General features: G+C 40.3%; 1 protein-coding gene across 1 annotated transcript in view; it reads left to right on the forward strand.

Annotated features, from left to right (window-relative positions):
• The window catches only part of FER1L6 (fer-1 like family member 6), a 98,060-nt gene that overhangs the window by 57,948 nt on the left and 12,511 nt on the right, over positions 1–27,601 (forward strand). The window contains exons 18-36 of the mRNA XM_065054349.1: positions 952–1,104; positions 2,435–2,621; positions 3,172–3,296; positions 5,113–5,247; positions 5,796–5,945; positions 9,713–9,823; positions 10,548–10,709; positions 11,867–12,050; positions 12,243–12,430; positions 13,962–14,084; positions 14,216–14,255; positions 16,132–16,247; positions 17,377–17,508; positions 18,531–18,656; positions 19,680–19,807; positions 21,553–21,723; positions 22,907–23,067; positions 26,043–26,185; positions 26,741–26,829. Of these exons, the coding sequence (XP_064910421.1) occupies positions 952–1,104; positions 2,435–2,621; positions 3,172–3,296; positions 5,113–5,247; positions 5,796–5,945; positions 9,713–9,823; positions 10,548–10,709; positions 11,867–12,050; positions 12,243–12,430; positions 13,962–14,084; positions 14,216–14,255; positions 16,132–16,247; positions 17,377–17,508; positions 18,531–18,656; positions 19,680–19,807; positions 21,553–21,723; positions 22,907–23,067; positions 26,043–26,185; positions 26,741–26,829 (2,624 nt within the window). The remainder of the gene's footprint in view (positions 1–951; positions 1,105–2,434; positions 2,622–3,171; positions 3,297–5,112; positions 5,248–5,795; positions 5,946–9,712; positions 9,824–10,547; positions 10,710–11,866; positions 12,051–12,242; positions 12,431–13,961; positions 14,085–14,215; positions 14,256–16,131; positions 16,248–17,376; positions 17,509–18,530; positions 18,657–19,679; positions 19,808–21,552; positions 21,724–22,906; positions 23,068–26,042; positions 26,186–26,740; positions 26,830–27,601) is intronic.

Below are 27,601 nucleotides of genomic sequence, written 5' to 3' on the forward strand. Positions count from 1 at the left end.
TTTTTCCCCACCCAACTCTTCAGTCTGTCCAGGTCTCGCTGGATGACTGGATGTTTGTTTTTAAACTAAAGTCATCCCTACTGGGCCCTGGTACTCTGAAGACATCCTGCTTTATGATCTAATTCATGTCTCCACTTGTATGGACATAGTGATTTGGACTCTCATGAGCTCAGGGGTGTCTATACTATGCTTCACTGTACAAGCACTGCTTAGACATACTATTAGGCCTGAGAATAACAGCAGAACAGCTGTATTTGTTCAGGTCAAAATCCATCCAGTGGGGTGCTGTCTCACTGACAGCTGTCTGTGCTGGCAAGCTAAGCAAGACCGTGACTATTCCCTGGCTCAGAGAGCAAGTGACACAGCCTGGCATGGTTCCTATCGTGTGCCCAAATTCTCTTCCTTCCCAAAACAGTGACCTTGCTTACACTGCCTCCTGGGAACAGCTCCTGGGCTGGTCTTTTCTTCAAACCATGCTCAAGCTTTCCTTGGGGACAAGCGGACAGGGCAAGGCCATGCCATGGAGCATCCTCACAAGCAGAATAGATGATCATGTGCCAGGGCTTGAGTTTCACCTTGATCATTTTTGGTTCGCTAGTATGGATGAAGTGGACGGTACTTCTATGGTAGGTACTTTTAGCTTACGTAGACTGTTGTTTTTTGAGTCAGAATTGTACACAGAATTTTAGTTTTAGTCTCTCCTGAAATGATTTAGAGAGTGGGTGCTCTTTAGATACTCTTCAAAGCTCTTTACCTTCAGCTGTGCTGAGGAGTGGAGATCTGGATTGCAAAGCTTGATGTGACTGCCTCTTTTATTTTGGGTGCACATCTGCCACTCCACAGGAGCTGTGAGGAAATCAGGTCTTGGTAGAAAGTGTTTTAACAAAACATAATGGCAGTGGATAATAGAAATAATTCAGTTTTATTTCAATATTCCTCATCCTTTGACAGCCGCAGAATACGGTGCCTGATGTGTTCATCTGGATGCTCAGCAGCAACAAGAGAGTTGCATATGCAAGAGTGCCAGCGAAAAACATTCTCTATTCCCCAGCGAAAGAACAGAGAGGCAAAGACTGTGGGAAGATTAAAACCCATTTCCTGAAAGTAAGTCTGGGGCACTCTGCAAACACAGGTAATGCCTGGGGACCATTTGATATTCAAATTTCCTCCAGGGATTGTATTTTACAGGCTCATTTTTCTAATATACTAAAAATGTGTAAGATATTTATATCTGCCATCTATTGATGTTTACTTCTTATATTTATGCTTATCCTTCTTTCAGCACTGTATCATTGCCAGGATTTTGGTGTCTGAGTAATTAATTCTTTCACTACTTCATATGGCAAGTTTATAGCATTGTTTATCTAGAACTGTATACGTCAATAGATAAAAGAGGTACAGCCTTTTTGCTGGCAAAGACACCAGAATGCAGAACATGAAAGTCTGGGAAGAGACCAGTAAGGGATCAGCATGCAGTGACTCAGATAGCAAGGAAACCTGGGTATTCAGAGTTAATACAGCAATTATTTATGCTTTCTGTTTGAAATGTGCCTAGGGTTGTGTAATAATATGTCCAAAGTATTGTTATGGGTTTGTTCATCTTGAAGGAAAGTCTTAGTGGATACACTCCTACAAAGGCAGTGCGACTTGCACTGCAGTGGAATATTATGCAATATAATTGTTTCTGTGACCAACAGGAAAAGCCCAAACACACAAGAAAATAGTTACTTCATATAATGACTTTTTAGTGGTTTTTCATGTGGAACTACTGGGAACACTCCCATAAAGCACAGCTAAAGAGTAGATAGAAGTATCTAAGCTCCTGATAGTTGCCATAGGTACTTGTTAAGCACAGTGTTATTTCCCTGCATGAACAAAAAATTATCATAATTAACTCTCCAGCCCCTTCAGTATCTGTAGGAACAGATAATACTAAACACTGAGCTTAGCAGAGCTAGATGAAGTGGCAGGGGAGAGGAAGGAAATAATAGTATTTTTTTGTCAAGTCTAGTAACATTTTATACTGGAATACATTTTCTGACCTGTCTAATGGGGTAATACTGTTAGTAATACGCAGGACTAACTACCAGCAAAACTGTGTGAAATGTAAAGTGGGCTGAAGTCTGGGAAATCAGGGTACCAGATAGTACTGATATGCTTGCAGCTATTAGCTAGTCTCAACAAACCTCTGAAGATTAGCCAGTACACCATTTACACAGACTTTCAAATGAGCAAACTACTAATTTTTTCCCTAAGACTCACAGCAGTTCCTTGTACTTAATAAGTCTCAGGGCTACTCACTGTGAAGAAATGCCATTTACCAGTATATGAGGTCAGTGAATGTTCCCTTATTTTATTCTGACTTGGTAGGATTCAGCATCCAGCCACCTCTTCTTCTTGATCTTGTTGGTGACATGTGGATTTTTTTCTTCAGTTACCAGGCAAGCGCCCTCTGGGCTGGACTGTGCAGGCAAAGGTGGACGTCTACCTGTGGCTTGGACCTGCCAGCTATGCCCACAGCATGATGGAGAATTTACCTGTAGGGTATGAGATCGAAATACCATCCTCCACCAGCTCAGGGCACAGCATGGTGCCTTCACCCGCCTGCCTGCTGTATGAAAGTAAGACACTGTTTCTTCTACACATTAGAAATTAAGAGGTCTTTTAAGAAACACAAGGCCCAAAAAGCCATAATTCAGAGGGCTGCAAAACCTCTGTTTAAAGTAACCGTTCTCAAATGATCACAGCTTAACATCTTGTCATCAGAAAAGGCTGGTTTCACTGCCGAATCATCAGTCTGGCACTTTGCAGATGTCAGGGAAAGAAAGTGCTCTTGCGATTTCTGATCACTGTCCCGCAGGTCTATCTCTTCATAATCAGGAAGCATCTTTTGGTTCTCCTGATGAAGCTACGGTGTTGAACACCTAGTAGATAAACCAGTGATGGGAGATAAAAACTGACAGTTACCACCTTGCAGTAGAGACTTGCATCAGACATTGATTTTAAGTGAACGCAGAAGTCTTATACAACTTCTGAGTGTCTCAGGTGCTTCATTAGTGAGACGGTTGCCCTTGTCAGATCCTGACTGGACAGTGGATGGTGAAGCTTCCTACCTGTGTGCTGCATCATTTCCATGAGGCTGACATTACTGTTTTCTTTGCAATGATGTAGCCCCGCAGTTCTTCCAGCTGAGAGCCCACATGTATCAGGCGAGGGGGCTCATCGCAGCAGACAGCACTGGACTTTCCGATCCCTTTGCAAAAGTTACTTTCACATCACACTGCCAGACCACGAAGGTAAGTTCCAAAGTCTCTTTCAGTAAAGGAAAACACCTTTTTTTTTTTTTTCTTTTCTTTTTCTTATTAAGCCATGAAAAGAAAAAATCCTGGTTTTGTAAGGAGATGCCTAGGAGGAAAAGTTAGATACCTGCTGTTAAAGGGCAACTCCTGACAGTGCATTGCAAGCAAGGCAAAAGTTTAGGTGTAACCTGCTACTCTAACATAAGATGCAGTAGCCCTAGTTTATTTTAGTTCATTCAGAGGTCACATTCTCTGGGGATACTGGGCCTTTGCAGCAAGTGAATTATCTTTCTCTTATTCTTTTTATAAATGTTTTAAGTTTAGGAACCCCCATGGCTCTCTTTTTCTATAATATATGCTTGTAATGATTAAGCAAAGAGTAAAGTTTATATGGCTTCTGTAGCTGTGCAAGCCAACATGGCTTTTTGCGATGGAATCTGTCAGTGGACTGACTCAGAAGTCCTGAGCCCTCAACAACCACCCTGGAGTTAAAATGGGGTTGAGAGTTCTGAGATTTGGGCTACAGGCAGCATTTGCTGGGCCAAACATAGCATCACTTCAGAAAAAGCTTTTTAACACCTGACATCCACCCCCTCCCCAAAACACTCCACAGAAGCCTGTCTAAATGTAATTAGCAGATACCTGTTCTTGAATACTCCTGTGGAATACAAGAGCACTGGCTGCACACTGAACATCTCATTGCCAGAGGCCAGTGAGTAGCGCGAGTGTAAAAAAGCATCCGTTAGCTCTGTGGCCCCTTGAATTTGCTGACCCTGTGCAAGATGGAAAGACCTTGACATTTCTTGAGCCATGATTACTGAGCTTCTAAAGTCTCTCTGACACCTTCTTCTCTTAGGAAGCAAGTTCTGTAGCACATGTCTAAGGGAGCAAGAAGAAAAAAACCTTTCTCTGCCCTAAGTCATAGGTGACAGTACTGCTTTTGCCTCAAATACATGAATTTATTTTTTCCTGTAATGTGCTTTTAACTTCTAATAAAAATTGGTGAATGAAGCCAATGGAGTTAGTGTTTAGATGCACCAGATTCAGGAAAGTAGAATCTGGCCCTGGAAAAATAGAATTTTATAGGCACAGAAGTGTTAGATTCATTCACTGCCTGAATAAAATGTTGCAGCCAATAACCTGCATGTTTTTAGAAGACTCTCACCCAAGTGCCAATAAACTGTAGTCAAGAACCTTATTTCCATTCAAAAGAATGATAGCAGGTTATGAGTCATTTTGCACTTGGCATATTTTTCCTCTTTAAATGTTATCTTTGTTAAATATATTTCCTGCCAAGATCGTTAAAACATTGTCTATGATGAAATGCCATAAGCATCCACATAAACCGAACTACAACAAATTAAAAACTATGGATTCATTACGAGTGATTCATTAAAATATATATTTTTATTGAAGTGCTGTGTGTCATTACACTGAATAAAAACAAGATTGAAAAAATGTACCCTGGAGAAGTGAAAACTGGCCTTGGTTTAGGTCAAAGGCTTCATTTTAATAGACCTGGGCATACTCCTGCTTTCCTAACCCAATAGTTTCCCCCTAAATTTGGTATCAAGCTTTGTCTAAACAGATTGGTGGTCATGTATTGATATGCCCATGAGGCAAACAGGGAAATGGAGAAACTGTAGATACTGGCCTCAAGGCAAAATAGTTGTATTCTTCTGGCTGGGAGCAGCTGCTGAAAAATGACAAGGACAAGGAGCTGTTCAGGTTGTGGGAAAGGACATCACATCCTCCTGAAGGACTCCCAGCCAAACAGTTCATAGCTCAATGAATATTTCCTCTCTTCCTTTAGATCATTTCCCAGACATTATCCCCCACCTGGAACCAGATGTTGCTTTTCGACAGCATCGTGCTTCATGGCAACAGAGAGGAGATCGCTCAGTTCCCACCAGAGATCGTCATTGAGCTGTATGATGACGATGCAGTGGTAAACTCAAAATCCTTAGTAAAAAGCCTGGGCTTTTACATCTTACGGTGTGAAACCAAAGCTGAGTCACTGAATAGGCATTAAGTGGGTGACCTTGTTGAATGGGAGCTCCGTGTCACAGTCGTTTGCATTTTCACATCTGAAAACAGCCCTGAGACTCAATTTTATGTCCTTGCAAAGCTGTAGCCTTGTTTTTTCCCAAGTGATTCTTGCTCCTGAAGGCTAGCTTAGAGAAAACAGAAGCATCTTGCCCCCATCTCCCTTGCACACAGCTGTAAATATTGTATGTAAGTCTGTGGAGACATGGATTTATCTCTGACCACGCAAGCTGACACAGTCTCACTGGCCAAATATAGAGCTCAGAAACTTCGGCTACACTGAAGAGTATTCAGCTCTTCCATTTTTATAGTTGCCTTGACTTTTACCTTGTTCTTTACTTCAAGAAAAAGTTTTTTTTTCCCCACAAATACTGAACTCTGCATCACGTTGGTGCCTATGACAACTGTGAAATTCAAATGCATTTGACACCTGTATTCTCCTTCATTTAGGGTAAGGCAGAATATATTGGGTCTACAGTGGCTGCCCCTGTGGTAAGACTTGCTGATCAAAACTATGAACCACCTAAACTTGCTTACCACCCAGTACATTGTGGAAATCTTTCCGGAGGAGACCTTCTTGCTACATTTGAGCTTCTGGAGGTAAGCTGGACTTACTGGACCATGACACTTTTACACCCTGGGCTCACAAAAGCAGCTGTGGCATCAAGACCCATCACCCTCTTGAATTAGTGAGAATTGTGACTGGACCAGGACCATTCTGTTGTTGGACCTCATAGTCCCCATGCAATCTGTGTCACTCCTTCTGCCCCACCAAGGACCACTGTCCATGAACACACCACCACCAGCCCCTTGTAAGCTCTGAGCCCCATTTGCACCCTTCCCCTGCCCTAAATCAGACTCTGGCCTGAGAAACAACCAAGAAAATCCCACCACCATTGCAATGAGCTGCTCTTTGGAGTGGCACATGGCACTGACTTTAGCAACCTCAAAGCTCTCAATAGTGCTTTCCCTCTTAGGAAAAGGAAGCAGTGAATAGTAAGGACTGGATTAGGGAGATTGAGTTTTCAGAGAAATGTTACACTTGTTTGCAACTGCAAGGCCAAAGGTAAATTCATTGTACCCGGTGGACACATGAGTGGGGTGTAGCATGCCTGGGATTTCAGGGAATTTCGGTAAGCATTTACAGAACTACCACTGAGAGGAAACTTTTCTCTGCTAAAGATCTATGGCAGTTTATTCTGAAATCCTAGATGAGCAAAACCTGGAGCTCCATGACACAGTTTACAGGTATTCCCAAGATAAAACAGGCTTTTAAGCATGATGGGTTAATTATGTTCTTGGTGAAAGCCTGAAATATGACACCATGGGGAATATATTATTATGGTGGGTACCTAGGGATAGAATCAGTTCCCTAGCCATAATTTCCCTACTTTTTTCTTGAAATCCACTTTTGGTGAACAAAGAGAGCATTGGATTTTGTTTTCCCATCTTTTGGGACAATGGAAGCAGCACAGCTTCTGGGACATACCCAAATATACCCCTAAGACTTCTCTATAGAGTTGACAAGAACTGTAAGTAAAGATGCTGCAGTTCTCATTTTCACACTATTATTCTTCTTAGTGGCAGCACTCTAGAGCATCTCACATGGTAGATAATAGCAATATGAACATTAGAGAAACCTTGAGGAAAAAATACGTATAGATGTGTACCAGACTTTCAAGCACTCTCAGAGCTGATGTGCTGGTGGCTCCTTCCAATATCAAGGGATTCCTGATGAAGCTCTATGTGAGGATGGAAACACAAATCTCTCATCACTAATTTATTGTCATTCTAAGCCCATAACTTTTTCCATGACATACCATGTTCAGTAACTCTGATCAGCTGGTTCAGCTGAAGAAGTGGTGTGTAAGAAGTAAATGGTCCTTTCTCAAAATGGAGGCTGTTATGCTGGGTTTTGCTGGAGGAATAAAATGATTCCTGTAACAAAGCACTCTGGCACTTAGAAAAATAGTAGACTAGTGAATACTAGGAATCTTGTTTTTGTTCGAAGTGTGCTCAGGATTTACTGATTTTTTAAAAATCGAAAGAGAAAAATCCCCTTGTAAACACAACTTGTGGGTATATTCTTCTACTGTCACTTGAGTGCTAGATCATTCTCCACCTCTTATTCTGTGCATTTTCACTGTGGCTATGAAGCAAAGTCCTTTCTGAGTTATACTAAGCTGATTTCACTAAAATTATCTCAACTCCAGCAGTGGTTGTTAGATCCTGGAACACTGGGGACCTTGCAATATATTGGAGAACTGTTAACTGCAATATGTAAAAAGAACAAAAGTGAATAACCAGAGAATCTTAATTTGATATCAGTCTTCCGTTTTGCAGTCCTGGAGTACAGTTTGAGAAAACTCTTGATGAGGCAATTCTGTCTCCAAATGTGAGGTCTTGCCAGCATTCTTCTCCTAAGCTGTGTCCTTGGGAACTAATCCCTTCTCACAGCTGTAAGAGGAGACATAAATATCTATGTACAGTTTAGTTTTTTAAAAAATAAAGTGCAGTTTAGAAATTTCATATGCATAAGTCATTGTATCATGCAGATTAACATATTTTTCTTGATGACATATCATCAGTACCCAAGTCAGATAATGCAATGAAAGTGGGTACTCTGAGATGTGAATTATATGCAGGGACAGGACATCTGGTATGTGATCAGGGTCAGGTTTTGTTTGCCTCTCATTTCATTTAAAGTACCAGTTAATTTTGTCATGAGGTAAATTTTTAGAGTGTTTAGTGTCAGCTAACATAGAGTTGGAAGCTCTGATTATGTTTAAAACTCAACAGGTGGATTTCTAGACAGGCAGGTATTATTCACCAACTTGTGATCTTTTGTTTGGTTTTTGAAACAACATCATAGGGATGGCTGATAGAAACCAGATACATTGAGGAACAACAAAACTAGACCTAGACCTCTGGCCTCAAGTTCCATTAAGTCTATTAAATGAATTGCTTTGGATTTCTACCAATAAGAGGCAGTAAAAATATGTGTGTGAATTATTGCTGTTAATTATGTGAATGGTCACCTATGCTGCAGGTGTTATGCTAGAAGATACATTTTCCACCTACCTCCTCCTTCATCTAAAAGGTGCTAGGGAACACATCCTTTCTCTCTTATGCTAATCAAACTCCCACACAACTGTACGTAGCTGCAGAGGACAGACAGATGGCCTAGTTAAAAGAAGCAGAAGACTTCAACTTTACAGGTCCTTCGAGAACTGTATCTCAGATGCTTTACCTCTCAACAGTGACAAGTTAGCTAAGGAACTATGAAGCACTCCAGAAGTTGTGTTTCTTTTTTCTGGAAGCCATATGCACAGTATGCTTTAGGTACCATACTCCATGAGAAAGCCTGTAGGCTGTGAAACCTGTGTTCCTACTGTCCTCTGCTACCACAGCCTGAGCTTCTGGTAGCAGTAATCACCAGGTCCTGGCTTCAGCTGTTTTAAGTAGAAATTAGCTAAATCAGGCCAGGCTTCAGACCTGCCCTGCGTGGACTGAGAAAGCCGTAATACACTGTGGAAAATAGGAAAGGATTGGGAAAAGAAGCCAGGGAACTTTCCCACAGAAGGAGAACCAAACAGGCAGCAGAGCCTGGAGCACAGCAAGAGACAAAGAGAGGGTCAAGGCCCAGAGTGGCAGTGGAGCGTGCTCTCCTCCCACCCACCTGGCACGGGACAGCCCTGTACACCCGAATAACCTGTCCCACATTCAGGAGCTTATGTGCGATCACAGGCAAAGGACATAAGTGCTGCCTGCCTCAAGGTTTTAGTAGTTGCACAGAGAAGATTCAGCACTAACGCTGGAGATGAGATTTGCAAGTTCTCAAATGCTGACAGCATGTAGTAATGCAGAACTGCTATTCTATAATGGCTGAAGAGCATTATGTCTGTCTGGCAAACGTGTGGTTTACCTGATGTGTACTGTCTGTTCACCAGCCTTTTTTAACTAGAATCAGATCAGGAATTTTCCTGCTAAAGCCTTCTAAGCAGTTTTGCTCAGGATTTTTGTTAAATAGAATTACCGTGCTTTCTATTTTTAGTAAATATAATTACCATGCTTCAGTACACGCATGTCTTTAGGGCAGACTATGTCCTGCTAGGACAAAAGAGACTTTTTTCAGAAAGGTGTATAAACCCAATCTATTGAATACTCTTTCTGCCAAGTGTTTTAGTGTCACAGCATGACAAACAGCAATCCAGGTCACATTCCTTCCACAGCACAACCTAACTACTCTACAACTCTTGTAAAGCTTCATCAAATTGATGTGTTCTATGTACCATTCACAGACACTTCTGATATGGCTTTTATTCTTCCAAAAAAACAGCCTAAGTTATGACTGCTCAATTTTTCAGATTCCTGAATTAGATCCAGACAGACTTCCCCCACTAGATCCACCAGATATTGGCCAGATCTACCCCGTCCCTGCCAACATCCGGCCTGTTTTAAGCAAGTACAGAGTTGAGGTAAGTTACTTAGAATATTCCCATTTCCAAATCCCAGCTCCTTTCATTCTTTCACTGAACTGTAACAAAAAGGGATGATGATTTTAAAATCCTGACCAATAGGAATCACATAAAAATAGCATATGGATCCCAAAATAAATATGGTAAGCTCAGGTCAAATTGATTCTCTGAGACTGGGCATGCGAGGCAGTTAATCCACCTAAGGCCACCAAAGGCTACATCTCAATCCCAGCCTGCTGGAATGGAACTGCACCCACAGCAGAGGGTGGCCGAGGGACCTGCTCTCTGTGCAGCCCAGGGTCTTCCAGGGTCTGCAGGAGATGGAGAGCTTCTCCTTGCAGCCGACCTCGCTGGAGGTGAAGTTCAGCATCAGCCACCTACCAGGTCTTTTCTGGGTCCCAAACAACTATGACGCTTTAAACAAAACAAACCCCTGCTCTTCCGATTGATAGTCCCTTTGTCCCACTGAAAGGACAAGTTTTGCAAACATTATTATTATGGCTTTCTGTTGGCAATAACTTCTCAATAACAGCTGGATGTTATTAATTGTTTTAACTTCCATCGTAATCCTGATGGTTATTGGATATCAGATTTAAGTTTTGTTTTGGTTTGGTTTTTTTGTTTTCCTGCATTCCCAAAGGGATACAAGGGATGCCAGCAGTGGCTTCCCCTAGACTGAGAAGTCTCTGCAGATGATCAATGTTTCTCTCTCTGCCCACCACAGGTCCTGTTCTGGGGTGTTCGGGAGCTGAAGAAAGTCCAGCTCCTCTCTGTAGATCGCCCCCAGGTTCTCATTGAATGTGCGGGGAAAGGAGTAAAATCCTCTGTCATTCAGAGCTACAAGAAAAATCCCAATTTCAGTGGCCTTGCAGACTGGTTTGAAGTGGTGAGTACAGGGTCCTTGTCTGTCCATTATCTGATTAGGCAAGGTGTTAGTTACTAATTTCCATCCTTTATCGTCATATAATTTTGCCAAGAAGGATCGGACCAGGTGATTCCTGAGGTCCCTTCCAACCTGGTATTCTACGATTCTGCAAAATAATTTCCTCTGTGTCTTGATTAAATACTAAAGGACAACGGTTCTTATGCAAAAAGCTACTGATTTGAAGATGCTTTGAAAGACTTCTACAAATGCATGATGAAAGAAGATGAAGTTCCTCATGTTATGTTTCAAATATGCAAGGCAATATGTCACAATCAGGTTTTTAGTAATAGAGTGGAACTTGTTGGCAGATAAGAGGATTATTTTTAGTACTTTTTCCTCCTCCTCTCCCATTTTGCAGGGAAGGGCTCAGTTTCCTTTATTTTCTTTAAATTATCTTTATTTTCATTTGTGTGTTACTGGACTACCAGGGGTTTTGATAATTTCTGGCTCAGAAGCTCTGGACCTTTTCACACTAGCTGTTATGGACTGGAAGTCTAATTATCACCTGTTGACTGGGTTGTAAGAGCTGGTACTTTCAGTGCACAAACATGAGCATCAGAAAAAAACGTGTCCAATTTGCTCTAGTTGCTAGCATCAAGAAATAAGCTGTGTATTTTTAAGACAAAAATATATTAAAGCACTAACCTGGATACTGAAGTATGGTTACTGCATTATTTTCAACCTCCATCGTATATCATATGTCCAAAGAGCTGGTTTCCCTTTGTAATTCATCCTACAAAGCATGTTGCCATGCAGTGTCCACATCTGACGGTTGAGCACATGGGGTTCATAGGCTTGAACAAAGCAGCAGTGGCATTAGGACTCACAACCTCCAACACTGCACTCATTCCTTCTGAACATTTCTGAATCTCCTAGTTTATTCTAGCAAGAGGTGTATATATAACAGCACAGGACTCAACTCAGTAGCACAGGCCACATGGTCCACGCTGGATTCTTAAAGACAAATTTTTCTCCAGACTTTGCAGAAAACTGTGGGCAGAACTTTATTGTCTATACTGGATGCATTTTGTGCTTTGAGTATGTTAATAGCTGGGTATTCTATACCTGTTCTATCTTCTCTAGCAATGCTCATGCTGCTGTTTGTCTTCCTCCACTAGGAGCTGCCTGAAGATGAACTCCTGCACCCACCACTAAGCATCTGTGTGGTCGACTGGAGAGCATTTGGGAGGAGCACTCTTGTTGGAACACACACCATCAATTGCCTTAAGCAATTCCTATGTAAGACCCAGTTGGGTCCTCAAGCTACACCAAACGGACTAGACATTGTAGAAATTGAGAAAGGTAAATGTCTGATCCTGACCGCAAACAAAATACAAAGGACTGACTCAAAGGCTTAACACTGGCATATACTTGGAAAATATACTTTATTGTGTTGAGAGTAGGGTCAAACTCTCAATGAGATGATCATTTGATGGTCACCAAATGTGATTATAGCATTTCTGGCAAAATCTTACCTAACTTGCAAAGTTTCAGTTTCAGCTTCACCTGAGTCATCCCAGCCTGCTGATTTATCCCAAGAACCATTTTTAGCTGATCACGTTTATGCTGAGGTGGAGCAGGGTAAATGTACAGTGGTAGAGCCAGATCCATATCTCGCAACACTTCCTGCTGGTGAACCAGAGCACTCTGCTTCTGAACCAGAGAAAGAGAGAAAACAGAAGGTGAGTATAGCTGAAGCTGCTACCTAATTTCTGCTGCAGCCTTGCAGACTCAGCCCTTCTTATAAAACAGGAGTCTCTTACTTAACTCAGGATTAGAGACTCTGGATACTAATGTTAACACCCACACTACCTTGCTAGCCCTTGAGAGAACTAGTTAGCAATGCCGCTTTGGCCCCATGTAATTTCATTACTTCCACTAATAGATACTACCTTTCCTTCTGTGCTGGATGTTCATCCCATGGTCAAGCACTACTGGAGTAGCAGGATTTTTTATTTTTCTGGCTTTGAATGATCTACTTAATTGCAAAACTCTCACTGTGAATGACTGTTTTTGTGTCTGTGGTATTTAGGAAGGGAGGAAAGTCCCTTTGTGCTTGGTGCTGTACAAATGTGGAACAGAAAGTCTGCTTCCAAAAGATCTTATCGTCAAAGTATAAAGCTGGTGTCAGTCTGTGGGCAGAAGCAAATAGGAAAGTACAGCAAAACAAGGCAATTCTTGTCCGCATGCTGTTTGCAGTAGAGTGTATTCTCTGGATTGTGCACATTTTTTTTGTTCAGATGCACATGCTCCTCCTTTGTAGTTTCTCCCATCACAATCACTTTTTATTAACAATAATAAATGTAGAGATGCAGGACTGAGTTTCATTTAAGGAGCTCTTTCTGCAGCCACATAAAGTGTGTTTCTTTGACCTTTGATGTTTCAGTGGTCAGATGTTTTCAGCATCCTTCATAATAAGGATGTCAAAGAAACTACGGGGATGTATTGTTCCCTAGATGTACACACTAGTCTGGATTTTTCATCTGGTACAGAACAATTCTGAAGCATGACAGCAAAGTATAGTAAGAAAAGAGTCCTAGAGAGAACCCCATAATTTAACCATCTGTGTCATATTAATTATAATACTCACTTATCTATCATTTCCAGTTATCTATCTTTTCTCCAGCCTCCCCAGCCAAGCTGACAACTCTCTGTAAAGGGTGCAGGATGAAATACTGTTTCACAAGGGCAAGAATGAAGTTATTAAGATTTGCCATGTGAGCAGGTGGTCTTCAGGAAACAATTGTAGCTGTTTTGTGGGAAGAGAACAATTAACTTGCGGCAACTATTGAGACTCTTTCTCCTTCTAAAAGGCAACAAAGTAATAATGAGAATCCTTAAAATACTTGCAGACTTAAGTGGTAGAAACTGACTTGTATCTGAATGTTTAGATCCCTCAAATTATTATCTATTTCTCTATGTAGATCATGTATTTCTTCATGTAGCCTGTTGCATGGGTTGCTCCTGTGGCAACGTCTCAAATGTTCAATGTTTTGGCATCATCAGTAAGTAATATATAGATAGCTTTAATATGATGACCACCATGAAGTGTCTTGGAATGAAAGACAGAGACACTAATTCATATTGTATTTTATTTAGCTCTTGGAGGCTGATGTTTTCTTCTAGACATCTGTTCATGCTTGATGTCGTGAGTCAGGTGATTAGTTTTAATCAGTTCTGGAGTTCAACAGTATTTTCCCTGTGCTTTGGTAGGATACGAAAAAATCCATCCGACGGTCAACGAGAAGGAGAAAAAGAACAATTGCAGATGAATCAGCTGAAAATGTTATTGACTGGTGGTCAAAATATTATGCTTCTGTGCTCAAAATGCAAAAAGTAAGTCACACAGAATACCAAAAACTCTCATGAATGTGCAATATTGTAAAAGCAGATTTACTTGTGAATTATTGCATTTTTGTATTACATTCATAATGAGGGGTTTCTCCAACATCTTTTTCTTTTGAAAGGCAAAAGGAATTTTTTCCAGTGAGGGAAAAGCAGAAGACAGTAAGTGAACTATTTGCATTTTTCTATTATTTTGTACTAGTGGTTTGCTTCTGTAGTATTTTACTGTCAGCAGTTAATATCTGATAACAGAGTTCCAACAGTATAAGGGGTTCTTTCCTCTGCAGATGATCAGATGGCAGGTAGGTTATTACTTCACAGGCAGCGTGGAGTTAACATAAAAGTTTCCTGTCGTTCAAGTCTCCTGCATGAAGACTTGTGAAGTCAAATTCCTAAATGATACAAGGTGGATATTATACTAATCTTAGGTTGCATTTTTAACAGGTCTAGAAAATAAATTTCTTTCAGTTTTGAATCCAATTCAAAATCCATGATGTAGGAACAGATTCTGCTAGGAGACTCCATAGGCATGTGTGTTACTTCTGTGGCTGTGAAATTTTGTGTCTAGCTCAGGTTCAAGCAGAAAATATTTTGCACAAGAACCTGAAAGGATTGGCCAGAAATAGGGTCTCTGTGTGTGTGTGTGTATGTATACATATGTCTCCCTAGGTTCATACTCCATGGCTTAACAGGTCTTCCCACAATCAAACAGAGATCTAGATTTTTTCTTTTTTTTCTGACATAAGCGACAGCTTCAGCAGCGTGGGAAAGAAAACAAACAAATCTGCACTGTTTACACAGAGCTGCTATTCAGAATTGAACTATAGCATCTTCCCGTGCCAAGGCTGAGTGCACTTCATCAACAGTTGAGGTGATTTCTATTTTAAAGGAGGTGTTGAGATCGCTGTGGATAGAAGATATGACCTAAATGTCAGATGGTATCCTTCTGGAAATAGCAGCTGACAGTGTTTCAGTGATCATCAGAGCTGCTGAGAGATGAGATGGAGATCGGTTTCTGAGAGGAAATCACTTGACCAGATACATGAAATATTCAAATAGAAAATGTTCTACAAAGGTGTGATATTCACTTACCATTAGATATTTACTTGATATTGTAACATCCATTCACATGCTATTCATGCGGTTGTGACATATTGATTTTGACTGATGACTTCAGATCTTGTAAATACTCTTCTGATAGTTTTTGTTATGTATTTTAACCTATGATGACAAATATTATACATAGAGGACAACATTGATATAATGTATACATATATATATTTTTGAAATATTTAATGATATCAAACACACACAAACTACTCAAAATATGAAGGTAAAGAGAACTCAAAATGGTTGGATTCAATTACTTATATTTGGACTCAACTATCTTAGAGGTCTTTTCCAACCTAAATGATTCGTTGATTCTATGAAAATCCAAAATTTAGCCAAAGAACTGAACCGTCTCAGTGCCATTTTTGAAAGCTCAGCCTGTCTTTGTTAGGAAGCCTCCTTTCAGTGTTTGGAGTCTGACTTGGGGCTGCTCAGATACCTCCTTCCATTTCTCATACTTCTGGGCTTTCACAAGGTGAGATACACTTGTGATGTCTTTGAGCAGAGACGGGCTTGCATTACCTGAAATCTGAAGTACCAGTCAGCCTAAATAGTGTCTTCCAGTTTTAAATAAGCCTTTTAATGTGAAAGATGTTAAGATTTAATAGTTTATGTTTGGGAGGACTCAGAAATGAAGGAAAAGGGTATTCTGGGAGATGGCCTACAGGGAGGAATTTATACAGGACGCCATCACACTTGGTCCACAAAGCTCATCATGAAGACTGTTAGGCCACAGGGAGGATAAAATGCCACCTCTATGTCTGGGAGGAGTGGTGGGGAAAAAAAAGAGGACCCTATGCTTGGCAGTGGGAAAATGAATGCAGAAAGAGCAAGGGGAAACCTTTAAAATATATTTTGCATCCTGATCTGAAAGCATTTCATGGGCTTTGCTCACTAAAACCTACATGATGTCATGAAATCTCTGCAGATAAGCAGACTTCTGACCACATCGCATTGATCGTAGAAGAGGAGCCAGACAAAAAGAAGAAGGACAAGACATTGAAAAAGAAACAGAAAGAAACTCCAAACCTAGCAACCCTGCAGGTAAGAAAGAAGTAAGGCTAAGGTGTGAAGCTGTTATTCACTCTCTCCAAAATCTGACATCAGTGGCTGAGTTTAACAATGCCCTCCTTACATTTATTTCAGTCACTTTGAAACGAATAAAAGGCACAAAATTATGGTGGCAATGCATATCAGCACATGAGACACAGAGGAAACTAGGTTCTTGTAGGGTGGATGTGGCCTTCTTGGCCTTAGACCTTTAAGTTACCTGGATAGATACAACCAGAGAGGTATAAGTGAAAATTCAGTTTTGTCACTCTCCTGTAATACACTGAATTTGGAAATTCCAAATTTGATGTTGGAGATATTACAGCCTATTAAGAGTGACTTAAAAAAGACTATGGAAAGCATCACTGCAATTGCTGGTAATGTCCTTCCTGATGCAAGTTAGCATTCATTTTGCATTAAATTTGGTTGGATAAAGATAGAAGGAATTCAAAGAAAACTCTGTGGGTCATGAAAAATGACTGGAGGAGGCTTGAAAATATTAGGACTTCTTGAATTCGATTTTAGCTGAATAAAGGGTAATTCTAAACCACTGTTTCCATTTTTTTGAGAGATGGCAGTAGTCTAGGCCCTTCTATTTCACACTGAATAACACTTGATAAATTACAGGGGAGAGTGTTGAAAGAAAAAAGCATCCTTTAAAAAATGGTCTGGTCTCTTACCTATCCTAAAGCTCTGTCCCCACATCACTTCATTAGTTTCTGCTTTGCTCTCATGTTCTGATACATTAAAATAACAGAATGGGTAGGTGCATGAAAGGCACACTGCAGAGAGGGAACAGAAGCAAAGCACCCCACCTCCACACTCTTTTCCCCCCCACATCAGTGCTTATAAATGTTCATTCTGGTCCTTCTAGAGCCACTTCTACCTTCTGCATTAACATGCTATTCCAGTAGTTGGAAAGGACTTTGGTTAAGGACAAAAATGCTCTTTTTTAAAGTGGGGAATTAACTTCTTTTTTTCCTCAAGAACTTTTGCAAAGCTTCGATTTTATTAAAAATGTGTATTTGAGTCAAAATGGAATTCTAGTCATCCTGTAATAAAAAAGTTGCCATAAATATTTTCACTGCACCATAAAAAAATAAGCATTCTCCTGTTTTCAAAGATTTATGAAGGAGACTTGGAGAGTGAATTTAATAACTTTGAGGACTGGGTGAAAACTTTCCATCTCTTAAGAGGAAAATCTAATGACGAAGTTCATGCTGACTCTGAAGACAGAATAATAGGAAAGTTTAAGGTGAGCTTTAGTGTTGATTAAATGAGTAATACTTTAGAGACTTTATGTTTTCATGCATATCTCAGGTATGCCAAAGATGAAAGAAAAAGACATTGACAGTCTGTTGTAAATACTTATCTCTTTTATTGGATCCAGAGTCATATTTTTCCTTTCCTGTTATCTGATAGATGAAAGCAGAATCCAGCACTAGGTGTTCACTGTTGTTTTGAAATAAGGAATTACAAAAATGTTTTCAATCACAGAAGAGGGAGAAGGGATATATTGAATGGTCCGGATTCCACTAATGTATCTTAATTGCTGAGCTGTCAGTTACAGCACCTTATATGCAATTTTCAGTAATTTAAATGGAGACTCTTACCGCTACTCCAGCCTGATCCAGGGCACCATTAGGCAATCCAAAAGTGTAGTTCAAAGCATGAATAATGTTAGTAGAATTTCAAGCACTTTGTAGTTTAAAGGAACTGATTGAACTCATTGATACCTCAATTAGTTTGCAATGCAAATTTCTGTTCAAATGACTTTCTAGTTGCTTTGAGGCAGTGTGAGCTACTCAGCAGCACGAGTCAATATTGGTTTATATGAGTTGTACAGTGGCTGCTAAAATACAGTTGAATTTCAGTCACTGTGTTGTGAAACTAACTCAGTGGAATTATCAGTTTGCAAATATACAGCTAACGACAAAATATAATTTTTAGAATATTAATACCAAGAAAACCAGATTTCAAACACCTGCAGGAGTTAGTCCTTTAAATAATGAAATAGAGAGCTGAGACCATGCAAGCACTTATTATGACCATTTAAAAGCGATGATAGTACCATTCTATAGAGCAAAGACATTTTAAAAGATGATGTTTAATGCACTGAAGCCACTCTTCCCTTTGAGCGGTACCAGTAAATGTGCTGTGTATATGTAGGTACTGCATTGCAGGCTGCATGAATGATGTTTTGTTTGCATTCAAAAGGTTGTTTTTGCGTTATATTTGATCTGTTTTTGAGAGAGATAAATGAAAGTGTATTACTAGGGCTCCTTTTGCATATACCCAAGTCCTGAGGATGGCAACTTGCTGGACGGAGGGCAGCCCCGCATCCTGCAAGGGATACCACCAAACCACTCCGTCAATGTCCTCATCAGGGTTTATATTGTGGCAGTAAGTACACAGATGTTCTTTTAACATTGAGATAACTTGAACGTTTCTTTTCAACTTAGTTTACCTCCAGTCTCTTTGAAGTGAAGCTTCTGAAAATCCTCATCCATGTGGTACAATTTTTATTGGTCATATTTCAGAGGTTTCATGTTGTAGAAATGGGTGTTCAGAGTAGAAAATGTTACATATTCCTCATGATAAATCACAAGACATGAGAATCACTTTACTTATTCAAACTGAAAGGGCTAGAGACATAAATAACACAGTATGGACAACCTGTTCCATCCATGTTATCCAAACTCAGCTATTTTTAGTCAGTAGAGCTGTTTCGAAATGACACACATTTAAACAAAACCTTCTTGGGAAGAGGGAAATGGGATGATATTTTTTGAGTTCTATGAACTGCATGTAATCAAAGTAGTAGATGCTGTGAATAAGTTATGGAGTGGAGAAGGTCGTAGAAATACAGAGAATGAGGTGATGAGGGAGCATGGTGTGAGAAGTGAAGGGGATAGAAGGAGCTAGTGTTTCAGAGAAACAAGACAGTTGCTGGTGATCTAAGATGGGAAGAATGGCATGCCAAAGAGACAATGACAAACAAAACAGAAGAGAAAAATAGAAAGAGGTTGCTTTATTTCCTGAATATAAAGACTTCCAAGCCACCTCATAAATACAGTCTGAAGAGCTTTTTTTAATTTTTCGAGGATCTGGACGAACATTTTGGGGAAACCTTTCATTAATCCTTCATAAACTTGTGCAGTCAGCTTCTTCCTAGTGTTGCCCCTCCTGCTCATCTCTATTTCCATCTTAGTGGTGGGACAGCACTTACATCTGCTGCACCTTTGCAAACTTTCTTCATCCAGATCATCTTTTCCCAGTAACCTGCAAAGCTAAATGCCAAATTTTAAACTACATGAAGCAAACAAAGCCCCTGCACTTCCAGAACACCCAGGAGTTGGCAGGAGACCCACAGTCCTGTGTACTGACCATGCTGCTTCTTGAGGTCACAATCTTTATTCCTAACAGGCGTTTAACCTCAGTCCAGCTGATCCAGATGGCAAGTCAGACCCCTACATTGTCCTGAGACTGGGCAACACTGAAATTAAAGACAGGGAAAACTACATCCCCAAGCAGCTAAACCCGGTATTTGGAAGGTCAGTGATAGCATATTTTCTTATTGAAGGGTGATTTCTGCTTTATCACTTGCTGCCACTATTGTTGTTACTATGACAAAGATGTTTTGTAATTCTACTTGATAAAACATTGAGAATTGGTGTAATCCTGTATCTTTATAAATTATTTCACTTTCATACCAGTCAAAACACATCACAGAATGCAATCTATGAGAGGCTTTGCAAAATGATGCATGAGACAAAATGAATCAACAAATGATCATGTCTGTGCAAGTGAATGCAGGTGTTAATTTTGAAGTGAAATAAATATCAGCACAGTAAAGTGTGGTTTCACAGTCTTTGTTGCTATTTAAGTTTGAATAGAGTGCCAAATAAATCTCATCACATTAGGACTAGGACAAAAAAAAATAGTTTTTTGAACCCACACAGTCTTCTGAATGGAGAAGCCGGGGTAAGCTGTCAGTGAACATCATTGTAGTATTGATGCTTTGTGATTATTTATATTGTTAATGCTATTAACTGTTTTTTTTACCAGTAAGTTTCCCTGTTTTAAGAAGGCTGAAAATATTTTGGATTGAGATGGAGTTATTCTGTAAAACATTAAGGAAGAGAATCTATACTACATTGGACCGAAAGCCCCTAGGCCAGAGTCCTGTTTGCAAAAGCAGAGACTTAAAGAAAAAAGTGTAAGAAGAAAAGACAAGAACAGAGTGGTGCCTCCATAGAATGCCGTGTCAGTTTCTGTGATTTAAGCTCTTCCTTAGCAGAGGTTGCAACTGAACCATCATTACGATAAATCGTAAAGCACAGCCACTATTGATGCATATAGAATCATAGACTGTCCTGAGTTGGAGGGACCCACTGGGGTGACTGGACCAGCAATTCCTTCGCAGCAGTAGCATCAGTCATGGTAACCACCTCTCAGCATGCTAGAAGCCCTAGTCATCGTGACACCACCAACCTCTAGCAATCCCACACCATTCCCAAACATCTCTCTCCCCCAAAATCTGTTCTGCTCTTGCTAAAAAATTGACTTCAGCCTCTTTGAGAAAAAGGGAAAAACTCATCCTTCAGGAGACAAAAATCAGTTTTGCCCGTGCTCTGGAGAAATCTGGAACCAACATCGTGCTGATGAGGATGTTCTGTCTTCCACTGACTTGTCAAATCCTTTTAAAAATCACTTTTATATTTTCACCTTCTCTAAACATCCCAACAACAATTCCTATCCCTGAAAAATGTTCTGTGTGAAAAGGGAGTTCTGATCTTTGTTTTTTTGAATCTTGTTTTAAAGCTTTTGCCTGATAATTTTGTTCAGTGCCCCCAGATTCCTATGTGCAATTTTTATTCTGGAGCTTTTGGAATAAAACAGAAAAGACTCAGATATTCATTTTGGGCATTCTGAAAAGTATGTGAGATCTCTTATACATACAGCTTTGTTAGCCCTGTAATTTGCATATTTCCACCTCTGTGGGATTCAGGATAAATCATTGCAGCTGACCAGCTCAGTCCCATTGCTCTGTCTACTGTAGGTAGATACGATCTTAGAACTGTATGAGGGAAGAAGGGAAGCAGGAGAAAGAAAATGCTTTTGTACTGTGTGTTTCTAGTATGTTCAGATATTTCATTGAAACAAAAAAATACTACAAAAAAATCCCCAGTTCTTATTAGAAGAGTCACTTGCCAAACGTTTGCACAGTGTTCATTAACTTAGTCCTTTAGGCTTCAAAACTGATTTGACCGCATGTAGTTCTCATTTTATGCTGTAGATCATTTGAAATCCAAGCTACGTTCCCCAAGGATTCCTTGCTCACAGTCCTGATCTACGACCATGACTTTGTGGGAACAGATGATCTCATTGGAGAGACTAAAATTGATTTGGAAAATCGTTTCTACAGCAGGCATCGAGCTACCTGTGGGTTACAAAGTCAATATGAAATGTAAGTATCTCTGCAGACAGCAACAGGGAGCAGCACACAGCGAATGACTTTTCTGGAAGGAGGAATTCCAGATGTGAATGAATATTATGCTTTCTCCAACACAGAAGTGTCACAGGAGGTACATTAATTAAATTTCACCAAAGAGCTTAGCAGTGGCTTTGGGTAGCTGCCAGCCTCAGTAGGAAGTGGATATTTTAAAATTAACAGCATTGTGTGTTCAACCAAGTATTTTAGATAGAAAACAGGCTATGTATAACATACCTGCTTGATAAACTGCCTTTGAAGAGGCTTAAAGGGCAAATGCAAAATAATCTGTCAGAGAAGTTGTGACAGATCTCTACTCTGCTCTCAACTATTCAGCTGCAACTGGAGTGACTGCAGCAAGGGTGGTGGGACTGGTGTGGCACTGGGGGCAGCAGGAGCAGAGTGGGGATGCTGCCGTGGCCTCTGAATGGAGGTGGGTCATAGGCCAGTGGTGCTGACCTCCTCATCCCTGTCATACGGCTGTACACTCAAGGACGTTGTGCACAAAGATTAATTAATGCAGAGAAAGTCAAACTAAAATAACTCAATCACGCTGGGTTGAGGCACTAACATGAGAGATGTGGGTTTGTGGTTCTTCTCATATGGTTGCTTCTCTATTTTACCTACAAACAAAGGTTGTGCAATGTAAAAAAGCAATCCAGAAACAAAAACCAAACCCCACAACTCTCATTGTCAGCTCAGCCTCCAGTGTAAGATATTTCTTTATGTGCTTGTTTCAGGTCCCAGATAATCTCAGCTTTTCCTCTGTATTTGGGACCTACAGAACACTTCTCCTTAAATGGAGGTAGAACATGTAGACTTGAATCCTTTTAGGTAGAACAGGGAACGAACTCTGATCCTTTTCCTCTTGGAGAGCATGCCAATGCCTGGCCTACTTTGTCAAAGCTGTGGATAAGGCTGCCTCAGCTTCTCTTGTGTTTTAAGAGAAACGAGTGATTGGCCCAGAACCCGAGCAGACAGAGGAGGTATCTCAAGTAAGAAGTAGAGCTGGACAATTCAAAGGAAAAGTTTGGCTAAGCAAATGTCAGGGCCACTGACCATAACGTGAATCTCTGCATGGGAAGTCCTGATTTGCCCGTGTGCTTTGCTGAAGGAAAACCTCACCCATTTTTCTTCACTCTCTGTTTTCTCCTTGCAGAGAAGGGTACAATGCATGGAGAGATGCAATCAAGCCAAGTGAGATCCTCACTAAGCTATGTAAGGACTACAGAATAAGTGGACCCTTCATGCGGCCTGGGGAAATACAAGTAGGAACAAAAGTATTTAAAGGACAGACAGTCTTCACAGAAGCTGAGAATGGTAATGAAGTAGTTAATCATTCTTCAACTGCATTGTAGCAGCACCAAGAGACTGTTCAAGCTCTAGCTGGGGCCCTATTGTGCTGTACACTCTAAAGTCAGTTTACTGGAACCTCTCTCTGCTTTGAAATACTCATACAACTGGGCTGATGAAGGCTGTGTCTGTATTAGCTATTACTGCAGCTTAATTGCAGAGAATCTATAAAGTCAGACAGTTATTACTGATGACCTGACACCCCCATGGTAGGTGTTGGGGGATACTTTGGACTAGCTCCTGCCTGATTCCAAGGGTGGGGTGCCCAGGATTGGTTGGAGTGCAGGGGACCCTCTTGGAACAGTTTCATCTGAAAGGAGTGCAGCTTGCATGTCCTGAGATCCTTCCACACAGCAAATCAAAGCATGAGAAGTCAAGGAGAGTCCTTTAAAAAATGCATTCCCTGTCTAAACTAAAATACTAGTGTAGACAGACCCAAGAAGTGAGATGAAGGGGGAAGGGATATGCAGTGAGTCAGGGTCAGAAAAGTCCTCTGTTTGACCACAGCCAGGTTCCAGGACACTTACCTGCCAGTCTTACCTTTCCTCTGTTGTTTTTTATCTTCTCTTGGTTATTACTACTCTAACTGCTCTTCTAAAGCACTGATCTAGTGAAAAATGATCCTGCCCATGGCAGTGAGTTGGACAAGATGATCCTTGAAGGTCTCTTCCAACCCTCTTCCATTCTGTCATTCAGTTTTATACTAAGGGTAAGGAAAAGAGGTGTGAGGATGGAGACTTTAAAGGGGAAGCAAAAGGAGCTGCTCTTGGAGACATCAGTGGACACTGGCAGCCTAGGGAAATCTGTACTCCCTTCTCTGTGCTTAGTTGTCTCTGAGCAAATTCCCCTTGGCAGCTACAAAATATAGCTAACACATCAAGTGGAAGGCTGCTCAGATAGCACTGTTGAAGGGAGAAGAGTTGATTGATCTTTTGTTTCTTGTCCTGAGAGAGATTTATAACTCCAGTAGTGTTGTTTGCTTTTCTCACTAGCAGATGACTAACTGCAATTACCAGCAACAGGACCTCTTGCTCAAAATTCTGGTTCACTAAAATGAGCTTCAGACAAACCAACATCAGACAAGATGATGGAAACCAAAAGCAAGGGATGGAAACCAAAAGCAAGGAAATACAGAACCGGATGGCAAAATTCGAAGTACCTGTGTACAGAAGTTTTTAACATGTTATAAAGATACAGTTTACAGCATAGAGTCTTCTGCATAAACCTTATCCAGGCTGCTGTTCTGACAAGTACACCTGGGTCTTTATTTCATAGAATCATATAATGGCTTGGGTTGGAAGGGACCTTAAAGATCATTTATTTCCAATCCCCTGCCATGGGCAGGAACACCTTCCACTAGACCAGGTTGCTCAAAGCCCCATCCAGCATGGTCTTGAACACTCCCAGGAATGGGTTCCTGTGTACGTCATCATTTGGGTCTATAAAACTAAGACCACAGATTTGAGCTATAGAGAGTTATCAAAAAGGGGAAGCAGTACCCTTCCCACTTTACAGGTGGAGAAAATTATACTTGTGGGGCTTACCTTCAGCTTTATACTGCAAGAGTAACAACAGTTTATCTTTAGGAGTACAGAAGAATATAATGGAACGGAACGGAACGGAACAGAACAGAACAGAACAGAACAGAACAGAACAGAATAGAATAGAATAGAATAGAATAGAAAAAATAGAAAAAATAGAAAAAATAGAAAAAATAGAAAAAATAGAAAAAATAGAAAAAATAGAAAAAATAGTTTGGTTGGAAGGGATCCACAACAATCATCTAATCCAACTGCCTGACCGATATGTCCAGGTAGTCTAGGACTACCTGTAGCCAATGGGAAGAAATAAACATCTTTGAAGGATGAAAGCAATCTTTAGAAAGATGCCTGAGAGAAGATATGGGTTATCATGGGACAATCTGTCCTTGCTATTGAGGCTGCCTGACTGAGTAGCTCAGGCTAAAGACCTTGCTTTTAGCTGGCTAAAATTAGACGGAATACGTCACATCTCAAACCCATGTCAGTCCACAAAAGTGATCTAGGACTCATAACCAGAGGGTCATCCTTCCTCCCTCTCTGAGCCATTAAGAAGGGTTTAATATCTATTATTTAAATCCCAAACAAACCTTTTATCTTCTACCGGCAACTCCAAGATAGCAACACTGTAGGAAAACAGACAAATGTTTGCTGACAGAAGAAGTCTTAACTTTCTTCTCACTTGGGTACTTCTAATCTAGGAGACATCCCTCTTCAAAAATCTGAGTTTCTTTTGTGTGAAGCACACACAAAAAGGGAGGAAAGAGAAGCTCAAGAGCTCAAAAGACTTTGCCTACTTTCTGGTACTCACCTTACCTTCAATATTAGTGGTGCCATTCTCTGGTGTCTCCCTTCCTCCAGTGGCCAACCTGAGCTGGTCAGGATGTGACATGTTCTTGCCCATGGACTCCAGCTCTCTTCACTTGAGGTGTGATTCGGTTCTCCAGCAGGGTCTTTGCTGTTCCCATCACAAGGCAAAATGAAGCGTAGATATAATTCCTAGTGCCTATTTACTGTCAGCTCCATCAACATTCAGGTCTCCCTGTCTTTAATGAACTGTAAAAAAACCTCACATTTGCAGCTTTTAGTAAAAGGAGTAGTTCACAGGTTTCTTCCATCTTAATCTTAGAAACTGCTGCTGTAATAGTGAAATGAGTATCTGTGTTTTATAGATAAAATACTGCCTAAGTGCTAATCATCTAGTGATCCTAGTGGGTACCCTTATTTACAATAATTTAAGGCATTTCAAGACCCTTCTTTACTTAGCTGGGATACATAAAACCTTCCTTTTAACTCAAACATATTTTTAATGACCGTCTTCAATAATTAATGGAACATATTACCAAGGGGTTCAACATTATAATTCAGCTCTCTTTGTTCTTTTTGTTTTACTCTTTCCTATAGAGGAGCCAGTTGAATCATATGAGCATCTCTCCTTGAAGGTTTTACATGCTTGGGAAGAAATACCTGGAGCTGGATGCAAACTGGTCCCAGAGCACATTGAGACTCGGCCTCTCTACCATAAGGATAAACCTGGCATGGAGCAGGTAGAGCAGTTCACAGATGGTGGTGATGGTAGACTCAGGAGCAGTTTTCTTTCCCTCCAGTGGCTGTGGTTTCTGTTTGTACCTGCAAAATTGTAGACACAGCATCCATAAGAGTTTGTACAGTATCAACCTCACAATTGTCACGCATGTACGTGTACAGCCAGTTACCTAAATACACAGTAACCACACAAGGTGTGACAGAATATTTTCATTCTTATAAATACTTTAGTAAGTTAACACAAACTCTGCTTGTATTTGGGCTTTGGTTCTTTTTTTTCCTTTCATCATGTACTATTTCTATATGGATTTTACTTTGAAGTTGCCAATGTTTCAGTTCAGTTTCAACTTTACCAGATTTCTGAGTTTGATAGAATATGTGTGTGACAATAAAATACATTGCATAGTAAGTTTACAGATTAAATCATAGTTACAGGATAGTGAGCTGCTTGGTGTTTATAGAGGAAGAGGTGCGTTTGGATGTCAGAACTACATTTAAAGGCTTTTAAAGTCTCTCTAAATTAGGGTTACAAATATATTTGTTTCTTTATTTTCAAGGGTCGTGTACAGATGTGGGTGGACATGTTTCCTAAAGATATGCCCCTGCCAGGACCCCCAGTGGACATTTCACCAAGAAAACCAAAAGGGTAATACTCTGCTTTCCTCCCAGCACAGTGGCATAAGCCTTCAAAGACTGAGTATTTCTTAAGTGTCTGGAAAGAACTATAAAAAGAACTATTGCAACAAACTTCTGTGATGCTGAGAAAAGTTTTCTTAGGTTCACACAATTTCGAGTCAAAAGAAAGGATCTTTTTTGGCATCCACTAAACAACTCCAAGAACTGCTGGTGATTTTTTCATCAAGTGCCATCTGACACCTCTTTTAGAAAGATATCCCTTTTTCAGATAGAGATTGCAAGTGCTTAGAGGCAAGAGTCCCTTAGTATTTCTGATTTATCATCCACTTGTTGAGCTAAAAGAAGTAATTCTGGTTTCACTACCTCTTTCAGCTGGATAACTTGCTTGTCCCTGGTTGAGATCTTTAATCTGATGTAATAGTATTACACCTATTGGACTCCCAGCAGTGCATTCAAAGATAAGATCAAGAAACACATCGAGCAGCAACAGTTAAAAAAGACACATTTGGAAAAATTTTCTCTAGAATCTCACACAAATACTCATGCCACTTTTTATGCAACACTACACATAGTTCTTCAAGCTAACTGAATGTTTGTAAAGGAAACACAAAAATAAGCAACAGAGTTCTCAGACCACTCTTTATCAACTTTATTCCAATATTTTAGCAAGGCCTTTCCTGAGAATTTTATGTCTGAAGCAGCATCAGGTACTATTCCTGTATTATTTATATTTGAACAAGAAACAGTGTAATAAAAACTTGTTTCTTTTCCTTTCCTTTTAC

Source organism: Columba livia, chromosome 2 (genome assembly GCF_036013475.1).
Source record: "Columba livia isolate bColLiv1 breed racing homer chromosome 2, bColLiv1.pat.W.v2, whole genome shotgun sequence".
Taxonomy (NCBI): Eukaryota; Metazoa; Chordata; class Aves; order Columbiformes; family Columbidae; genus Columba; species Columba livia.